Raw genomic sequence first — 10652 nt, 5'->3', positions numbered from 1 at the left:
GCATCCACAGAGTCCATAAAGATGGCTAACCTTCCCTGGAGGCCCCTGCAGCCACTGCTTAGCTACTCTTGACCAGAGCTAGGTCACGTCCACACCGGAACTGGCTGTGGGGAGGGAATAAGACCCCACATGGAATGCAGCGCACATGACTCTCCCTTACGGAGGAGAGCGCGGCTTCCCGGAGCACACAGTCACTGATGCACGCTACAGGAGCTGCCAGCTCGGAGGGGTGGGACGGCTCCTGTCACAGGAACTGGCAGTGGCCCAACACAGAAAACAGCCGGCCGGGCCGGAGCACAGCACACCTGCCCCAGTCGGTGTGGGCGGCGGGCGGCGGGTTCCGCTTGCAAACGGCCCCTCTCCCCAGCCTCCCTTCTGGACTGGGAACCTGAGCAGGTGCCAGCCGCGGCCGATGGCTTCCTGCCTGTCTGCCGGCCCGCTACGGCCTTCCTGCAGCATGGACCTTCCTGTGCTGGACGAGGGTCGAGCCGTGTTTGAAGGCGCGCCCGCACTCGGGGCACTCGTGGGCCCGCTCCTCGGTGTGGAAGCGCTGGTGGCGGTTGCGGTAGGACCTGGTAGTGTAGGTCTTCCCGCACAGGCCACACTCGTAGGGGCGCTCGCCGGTGTGGGCCTTCCGGTGCTGGTACAGCCCCGAGCGGGTCACGTAGGCCTTCCCGCACTCGCCGCAGCCGTAGGGCCTCTCTCCCGTATGCACCCTCTGGTGCAGGACGAAGCTTTGGCTGTGTTTGAAGAGCTTCCCGCACTGCCGGCACTCGTACGGCCGCTCTCCGGTGTGCACCTCCCGGTGCCGAATGAGAGTGGACAGCACGCTGAAGGCCTTCCCGCACTCGCCGCACTCGTAAGGCCGCTCTCCGGTGTGGATTCTCTGGTGCAGGACGAGCGCGTCCTTGCGGTTGAAGGTCTTCCCGCACTCGGCACACTTGAAAGGCTTGATGCCAGAGTGAACCTTCTGGTGCTTCCTCAGTTTAGAAGGGTAACTGAAGGCCCTGCCACACTCACTGCACACATGGGGCGCCTCTCCAGGGTGAGCGTTCCAGTGAGGAACCAGGGTTGAGTTTTCCGTGGGGCTGCTTCCCCCTGCTGCGCCCCTGAAGGGCCTCTCTCTGGCGTGAGCGACGAGGTGGTCGAGGAGCGCGAAGGCCTGGGGGAAGGCCTGCCCACAGTCACTGCACCGGAAGGGCGTCTGTGCCGCGTGGCCGCCCTGCTGCTGCTGGCCAGCGGAGCCGGGTGGGCAGGCCTCGCTGCACTCGGGGCTCCCGCAGGGCGCCCCCTCTCTGCGGGCAGCCTGAGACTGGAGGAGGCCTAAAGTGGCAGGGAAGGCCCATCCAGACGTCCCCCACAGAGAGGGCTTCTCTGACAGGCAGACTCGGCAGCTCTCTCCGAGCTCGCGAGGGGCGTCCTCATCCTGCAGTCTACACAGACAACCTGGGACAGAAGAGGCGGGCACTGAGAGCGGGCCTGCAGGGAGGAGGCACCTTCAGCACCGGTGCCTGTGGCACACACCCACGGAGGTGTTCACAGACGTGCAGGTTGCAGGGAAAGGTTCGGATGAGGAGGGGCTGGTCCAGGGGAACAGGGCTCTGCCTAACCCCAGAACAGGGAAACTGCAACAGGGACGAGGGGACAGAGTCGGGAGCACTGCAGGGAGGGGTCCACGGTCTTCGAGCCATGCTCTGCCCAGGGCTTCAGCTGGGCCAGTGATGCTGATGACAGCAAGCCCCAGTGAGCAGGTGACTGACAGCAGCCAGTGTCCGTGGAGTGCTGAAGGACATGTGCACCTCAGGTCACGTGCAGAGCAGGTCACCGCGGACAGCTCTGCAGTGGCACAGAGCAGAGGGAACAAGACAGAGGCCTCAGGAGAGACTGCCAGACCATGCGGTGAGTCCAGAAGAGGGGCAAGGTGGGAGTAAGTTGTGGTCACTGGCCCCAGCACCGAAGTGCCAGTGCACACAGATACGCATCACCGAAACCAAGGCCTCCCCTAGCCCCAGTCACTGAGTCTGGGACCCTTCCTGGCCTCTGCTCTGCAGACCGTGTTGGGCACCCAGGCCTCTTCCTCACCCTCCATGTGGCCAACCTTGGGGGACCTTGAGGGAGAAGAGTAGTAAGGCTGACCCACCCCACAAAAACGGAGGCAGCTCGTGTCACCATGGCAGCCATGAAGGAGGTCAAGTATTAGAACGCAGGACTCTACGTTTTTAAAAAACTGTCGGAGGCAGCTGAATGTTCATTTATTTTTTATTTATTTTTTTAAATTGAAATATAGTTGAATTACAGCACTGTATTAGTTCCTGGTATACAGCAAAGTGATTCAGTTATATATGTGTATATCTTTTTCAGATTATTTTCCATTATAGGTTATTAGAAGATACTGAACATATCATGGCTTGGTTTACCACAATTTTCTACAAGAGAACCCCCTGTGAGGCAAAACTGACAATAATTAAATAAAGAATTAAGACAATAATAGAGACTTCAATTTCTAACTTTCATAAATGGATAGGACCACTAGGCAGAAAAAGAAGGATATAACACTTGAATAACACTAGAAACCAGCTAGACCTCTAAGACATCTATAGAACATGCTACTTAACAGAATGCATAGTCTCCTCCATTCTGACATGCACATGAGACATTCTCCAACAGAGACCATTTGCTAGGACATAAAACAAGCCTCAGTAGACTTCAGAGTAGAAAGCAACAACAGAAAAAAATTGGGAAATTTACAAATATTTTAGAATTTTTTCTCATCATGGTTTATTACAAGATATGACTATACTTTCCTATGCCATACAATGCGACTGGGTTGTCTATCCATTCTACATATAAGAATCTGCATCTGCTAGTCACAGACTCCAACCCACCCCCTCCTGCTCCTTGCCCCATCCCCTGGCAACCAAAAGTCAGTTCTCCAGGTCTGTGAATCCAGAAAACTCGCAAGTTTATGGAAATTAAAGTACTCCTAAATCACCACAAGGAAAATTATAAAACACTTTGAGATAAATGAACGAGAACACAACATACCAAAAGTTATGGGGAAAAGTCTTGCTTAGAAGGAAAATTATAGCAACACCTCTGAGCTGTCTTATTCACAACACCTCTGACACCAAATCCATGGGGGTTTTCCATACCATTTCTCCAACTCCACCTGGGTGTTTAAGGATTCAATTCAATTCTGACACCAGATATGTGGAATTAGCACCAGATCCCACAGGTTACAGGCTTGGTCTCACAAGACTGCCACTACCTCAGGCATCAGTTGAAGTCCCTTGCCTCCCATACTTCTGATAGCTGTAAATCTGGGATTCTCACAATTATTGATTCCTCTTCAGGTTCAATAAGTTGCTAGAACAGATCAGATAACTCAGGAAAAGAATTTACTTACTATTACCAATTTATTTTAAAGGCTATAACTCAGGAACAGCCCAGTGGAAGAAATGAAAAGGGTAGGGTATGCCAGGGGTGGAGGCTGAGGATGCAGAGGTAAGAAGGATCCATGCCCTTGGTGGCACCATTCTCCTAGCATCTCAGATGTGTCCACTAACCCAGAAGCTCTCTGAACTGGTCATTTTGGAGTTTTTATGGATGTTTCCTCACATAGGCATGACTGACTGAATCACTGGCCATTGATGATTGGCCCAAACTCCAGGCCCCCCCACCCCCAAAAAGTCAGGGTAGGCAAGTGAGAGGAGGAGGCTGGGAGTAACTGAAAATCCAACCTTCCAATCATCCCCTGATATTTCTGGTGACCAGCCCCTATTCTGAAACTATCCACGGTTCCCCAGCAACTGTCAATGTTCATCAGCATACAGAAGCATCTCATCACTGCAGAGATTCCAAAAGTTTTAGGAGCTGCATGCCAAAGAATTGGGAACAAAGACAAAATACATATTTCTTATATTGTCACAACACACATAATAAAAAAGACCTCTATGTATAACTGAATCACTCTGCTGTACCCCTGAAACACTGTAAATCAACTACATTTCAATTATAAAATGAATTTTTTTAAAAAAGACCTCCAACCAATATCCTAACTTTATACTTCAAGGAACAAAAAGAAGAAAAAAAAAACCAAAAGTAGAAGGAAGACAATTAGAAAGAAAAAAAAAAAGAGCAGAGATAAACTAACTGAAGAAGAAATAGAATAGCTGAATAGACTTAAGAAAAAAAAAAACTTCCCCACAGGAGAAACAAAACAAGTTAGGCTGAGATGGTGTCACAGGTTAATATTAACACAGAAATAAGAATTAACACCAATATTTCAGAAACAGTTCATAAAACAGTAGAGAAGAAGGGAACATTTCCCAATTCATCCACTGAAGCCAAAATTATCCTCATACTCAATCCAAATAAAGAGACAAGAAAAGAAAATTGTACCACTGATAACTCATGAATATAGAAAATCAATTGCTGTAATACATCACATTAATAGGACAGAGGACAAAAATCACATGTTCATTTCAACAGATATGGAGAAGCACTGTACAAAATCTAACAACTTTTCAAAATAAATGCACTCAACAAGAGAACTTCCTCACCTGAATAGGGCATATGTAATAAACTTATAGCTAACATCATACTCATTAGTGAAAGACTGATAAGTGCTTTTCCTGTAAGAACTGGAACAAGAAAAGACGTCTACTCTTACAATTTATATCCAATAGCCAAGTTGGTTAGGCAAAGGAAGAAGTAAAAATATCTCTATTCACAGATGTCCTGACATTATAGAAAATACCAAACAATCCACTGAAAGAACTATCAGAACTAATAAACGAATTTAGCAAGGATGCCGAGCACAAGATCTGTATAGGAAAATCAATTACATTTCTAAACACTGCTGCTAAGTTGCTCCAGTCATGTCCGACTCTGTGCGACCCCAGAGACGGCAGCCCACCAGGCTCCCCCGTCCCTGGGATTCTCTAGGCAAGAACACTGGAGTGGGTTGCCATTTCCTTCTCCACTGCGTGAAAGTGAAGTCACTCAGTCGTGTCTGACTCTTAGCGACCCCATGAACTGTAGCCTACCAGGCTCCTCCATCCATGGGATTTTCCAGGCAAGAGTACTGGAGTAGGGTGCCATTGCCTTCTCCATTCTATACACTAGCAATGTACAATCTAAAATGAAATTAAGAAAAAAATTCCATTTAAAAGAGCATTAAAAAAAAGATTAAAAGGAGGGGGGGAAAGAGCATCAAAATGAATAAAATACTCAGAAATAAATTTAGCCTTGTATATTAAAAACACTGTTTAAAAAATTAGAGCTAGTGGGTTTCCCTGGTGGCTCAGTGGTAAAGAATCCGTCTGCCAATGCAGGAGACAGGTTCAGTCTCTGGTCCAGGAGGATCCCACGTGCTGTGGGGCAACTAAGCTCCTGAGCTACAACTACTGAGCCTGTGCTCTAGAGCCTGGGAGCTGAAATGACTGAGCTCACTTGCTGCAACTACTGAAGCCCATCTGCCCTACAGCCCACGCTCTGCGATGAGAGAAGCCACCTCAGTGCCTGCATATGGCAAGGAAGAGTGGCCCAGCTGCCGTGACTAAAGAAAGCCCACCCGCAGCTACAAGATCCAGCACAGTCCAAAATGAATAAATACATCAAATTATTTTTAAAAAATATATGGAGCTAAATAAACAGAAATACATTCATGTTTATGGATTGAAAGATATTAAACATGGCAGTCCTGGAATTTTCTGGAGGTCTAGTGGTTAGGACTCCACGCTTTCCCTGTCAAGGGCGCAGCTTCAATCCCTGATGGGTAACTAAAAGCCCACAAGCCACTCAAAGCAGCAAAAAAAAAAAAGTGGCTATCCTGCCCAAACTGATCTACTGATTTTAATTCATGGTTGACATCTGGCCCTACAAAATTTCTTTTGGAGGAGGAAGGCAAAACTCAGAGCACAGAGGGGCCAAAGCTTCAGCAAAGTCACACAGCCAGAAAGAGACAGAGCTGGGATTTGTTAGGCAAACTATAAACGTGTGAACCCCAAGCCCTACTCCAGGAGCCTGTGGGGCAACAGGTGTCAAAGCTGCCAATAGGGCTGCTCAGAGAGAGACAGGGAAGGGCACACAGACTCTGGGCTTTAGGATAAACAGAACTTCCCATAGAGAAAAGGTAGAGGTGGTCTGTCTGTTGGGGAAAAGTGTGACTTACCTAGTGAGCCAATGAGTGCAACGTTCTCCAGCATAACATCACGGTACAGGCTCCTCTGGGTCAAATTAAGGAGACCCCACTCCTCCCGGGAGAAATACACAGCTACATCCTCGAAAGTCACCGGGCCCTGTAATGATAAATTCCACTGAGTCTTAGGGTCACTAACGGGCAGAAAGACAACCAAAATACGGACAGAGCAGCACACCCACGCCCTTGACCCGTGCCTCAGGTCCCGCCACATCCCTCACTGCCGTCCTGGCTCCCTGTGAGCCCCCACCACTCACAAGCCCTCATACCTCTCTCCTCCTAAGACCCCTGGCTCAGAGGGCTCCCAGGGCCCCCAGCACCACTGGTGCCTCTCTCATCTTGTTGCTATCAAACTCTGCGTCCAGCCCACAACAACAGGCTGCCATCGATGGACGCCTAGAAGCACACAGGCCCATCCTATTTCCTGCCAGTCAATTCCCTGTCTCCCAGGGATCACCATTCGGAAGCCACAAAACCCACGGTACCGTCTCTCTCTCAGGCCTGAGTACCATACTCCAAAGGCCCTCCACTTTGCCTTCCTGCACGCCCGGCACGTAACTGTACGGCAGCACGGTACAACTTCACACCCTCAGCACAACCTCACCAGTCCACCCCACTGGCAGCTCTCGCGTGCCACTGTGCACACTGGTGTCTCCCGGGTGCGACCACGGGGAGCAATTTCAAGTCCATCCTGCCTCGCCCCCCGCCCCGCCACCCCTCCAACGGCCCACGGCCAAGGGTACCCCCCGGCTCTGCACAGAGGACCTCCTCACCCTGCAACCCTCTGTCGCCGGGAACCACACCACACACGTAGCTCCCAGATCCCCGTCCCTCCTCCGTCTCTGTCTCTGCAGACTGCCCCTTCACCTGTCACAGCCTTCCTCACCTCTCACAGGCCATTCAGAGTCCAGGCCTGCTGGGTGGGGACTCGGGTGCTGAGAACCGGGGCGCACCTCCCACTCACCTGCGCCTCCTTGGCCATCGGAACCGAATGGCGGAGAGTTTCAGCGGGCTCAGCTGAGCTCCGTACCCGCCAGCCCGCCCGAGCCCCCGGCCGACTGAAGACCAGGAGCCGCTTCAGGAGGTTCTCGGAGGACAACAGCAAGTCTCGGCGAAAAGGGACTCATGGCCGGGGTCACGGTGCGAGCAAAGGCGCCGTGACGGTCTCCGCGGTGACAGCGCTGCCCTCAACGTGCCTCACCGCGCGGGGCCACGCCGGCAGCCCAGCCCCGCTGCCCTCCCCGGGACGCAGCGACCGCCAGCGGAGGCGAAACGGACACCCGACCCCAACGTCGCAAGGCCCGGCCGGCCGGCGCCGCCAGGTGGCAGCGCTGTCCGCGTGCCCCCATTCTCTCGCCGCCCGCGTCACCCGCGGCCCGGTCCGAGGCGCGCGCGAACCCCCCGTCGCCTAACGGCCGTCGCAGGCTGCGTCTGCACCGGCGGGGCCCGGGCGGGGCCCGAGGCGGGGCCCGAGGCGGGGCGCTTCCGGCAGAGCGGCGGGGGCGGGCCCGCGACTTCCGGTTGGGCGTTCGGACCCGGTCGCGGGCGGAGGACAGCCTTTCCGTTATTGGGAAATGTATTTGTTTGTTACAGACCAAAGAGCATAGTTACACTGGTTTTGTCGCTTTTAAAGTAGGAAGTATGAACTTACACCTTTTTGTACACGTCAGTCATTACAGGATTCTACAGGCTAGTTTGCTGCCTGAAAAACCTCGGTTCCGTCTGTTCACCCCTCCCTCCCTTCCCCTGAGACCTCGGCAACCGCTATTTCACTCTCTCTAGTTGTACCTTTCCCAAAATGTCATAAAGCTGGAATCATACAGTATGTACCTTTTTCAGCTGACTTTTTCACTTAGGAATACACATTTAAGATTCCGCCATGCTTTCTTTGTGGCTCCAGAGCACAGTTCTTTTTATTGCTAAATAATACTCCACTGTATGAATGTACCAATTTCCTTATTTATTTACCCATGGAAAAGCATCCGTTTGACTCCAGTTCTAAGCAGTTACGGATAAATTGCTATAAACATTCCTGTTCCACTGTCTGTGTGGACATATTTTCAGTACATTTGTGTAAATACCTAGGCGTGTGGTAGATGGATCACATAATAGGAGTGTATTTAAATTTATAAGAAACTACCAATTGTCTTCCTAGTTCAGTTCAGTTCAGTCTCTCAGTCCTGTCCAACTCTTTGCCACCCCATGAATTGCAGCACCCCAGGCCTCCCTGTCCATCACCAACTCCCGGAGTTCACTCAGACTAATGTTCATCGAGTCGGTGATGCCATCCAGCCATCTCATCCTCTGTCGTCCCCTTTTCCTCCTGCCCCCAATCCCTCCCAGCATCAGAGTCTTTTCCAATGAGTCAACTCTTTGCATGAGGTGGCCAAAGTACTGGAGTTTCAGCTTCAGCATCATTCCTTGCAAAGAACACCCAGGGCTGATCTCCTTCAGAATGGACTGGTTGGATCTCCTTGCAGTCCAAGGGACTCTCAAGAGTCTTCAACAACACAGTTCAAAAGCATCAATTCTTCGGCACTGAGCTTTCTTCACAGTCCAACTCTCACATCCATACAAACCACTGGAAAAACCATAGCCTTGACTAGACGGACCTTTGTTGGCAAAGCAATGTCTCTGCTGTTCAATATCTATCTAGGTTGGTCATAACTTTCCTTCCAAGGGCTATATAATTTTGTATTCTGGACAGCAGTAGAGTTCTGGTACAGCTTGTCAGTATTTTGGATTTTAGCCATTCTAATAGATATGTAGTGATATTGTTAAATTTGAAATTCCGTAATGGCATATGATGTTCAGAATATTTTCATCTGCTTCTCTCTGCCATCTGTGCATCTTCTTTGGTGTAAAATCCAAATCTCTTGTTTTCTCTTTCTTTGGCTGCACCACGTGGCATGCAGGAATCTTAGTTCCCAGCACCCAGTTTTAACCACTGGACCTCCAGGGAAGTTGATATTGCCCTTTGAAAATTGACATCAGAGCTTCCCTGGGGGTCTGTGCATGCCTGCTAAGTTGCTTCAGTTGCATCCAACTCTGTGCAGCTGTATGGATTATAGCCTGCCAGGCTCCTCTGTCTATGGGATTCCCCAGGCAAGAATATGCGGTGGCTTGCCATGTCCTCTTCCAGGGGATCTTCCCAACCCAGGGATTGAACCCGTGTCTCTTATAGGTAAGTATGGTGTCATCTGCATATCTGAGGTTATTGATATTTCTCCTGGTAATCTTAATTCCAGCTTGTGCTTCATTCAGCCTGGCATTTCCCATGATGTACTCTGCATATAAGTTAAATAAGCAGGGTGACAATCTACAGCCTTGATGTACTCTTTTCCTATTTGGAACCAGTCTGTTGTCCTATGTCCAGTTCTAACTGTTGCTTCTTGACCTGCATACAGATTTCTCAGGAGGCAGGTCAGGTGGTCTGGTATTCCCATCTCTTGAAGAATTTTGCAGTTTGTTGTGATCTACACAGTCAAAGGCTTTGGCATAATCAATAAATCAGAAGTAGATGTTTTTCTGGAACTCTCTTGCTTTCTTGATGATCCAACAGATGTTGGCAAATTGATCTGTGATTCCTCTGCCTTTTCTAAGTCCAGCTTGAATGTTTCATGTACTGTTCATGTAGTCAGTTCACGTACTATTGAAGCCTGGCTTGGAGAATTTTCAGCACTACTTTGCTAGCATGTGAGATGAGTGCGATTGTGTGGTAGTTTGAGCATTCTTTGGCATTGCCTTTCTTCGGGATTGGAATGAAAACTGACCTTTTCCAGTCCTGTGGCCACTGCTGAGTTTTCCAAATGTGCTGGCATATTGAGTGCAGCACTTCCACATCATCATCTTTCAGGATTTGAAACAGCTCAACCGGAATTCCATCACCTCCACTAGCTTTTTCATAGTAATGGTTCCTCAGGCCCACTTGACTTCCCATTCCAGGATGTCTGGCTCTAGGTGAGTGATCACACCACTGGCATTACATGGGTCATGACAATCTTTTTTGTACAGTTCTTGTGTGTATTCTTGTCACCTCTTTTTAATATCTTCTGCTTCTGTTGGCCCATACGATTTCTGTCACTAATTGTGCCCATCTTTGCATGAAATGTTCCCTTGGTATCTCTAATTTTCTTGAAGAGATATCTAGTCTTTCCCATTCTATTGTTTTCCTCTATTTTTGCATTGATCACTGAGGAAGGCATTCTTCCTTCGTTTTTTTCTTCCTCTTTTTCTTCCTTCCACCACATGCTGGAGTCAAGATTGCTGGGAGAAATATCAATAACCTCAGATACGCAGATGACACCACCTTTATGGCAGAAAAAATGAAGAAAAACTACAGAGCCTCTTGATGAAAGTGCAAGAGGAGAGTGAAAAAGTTGGCTTAAAGCTTAACATTCAGAAAACTAAGATTGTGGCATCTGGTCCCATCACTTTATGGCAAATAGAT

The 10652-nt window shown here is 49.6% G+C and overlaps 1 protein-coding gene across 1 annotated transcript; it reads right to left on the bottom strand.

The window, feature by feature from the left end:
- Nucleotides 1-241: 241 nt before the first annotated feature.
- ZNF584 (zinc finger protein 584) lies at nt 242-7345 on the bottom strand. Its single transcript, XM_068993209.1, has 4 exons — nt 7167-7345; nt 6173-6302; nt 2029-2121; nt 242-1446 (listed from the first exon to the last, which is right to left on the bottom strand). Exons 1-4 carry the CDS (start codon nt 7182-7184, stop codon nt 440-442), a joined length of 1248 nt encoding a protein of 415 aa, XP_068849310.1. The 5' UTR covers nt 7185-7345; the 3' UTR covers nt 242-439.
- Between the last annotated feature and the right edge of the window lie 3307 nt (nt 7346-10652).

The sequence above is a fragment of the Capricornis sumatraensis genome, chromosome 20 (assembly GCF_032405125.1).
Source record: "Capricornis sumatraensis isolate serow.1 chromosome 20, serow.2, whole genome shotgun sequence".
NCBI lineage: Eukaryota > Metazoa > Chordata > Mammalia > Artiodactyla > Bovidae > Capricornis > Capricornis sumatraensis.
This window is presented reverse-complemented; position numbering and strand designations above follow the sequence as displayed.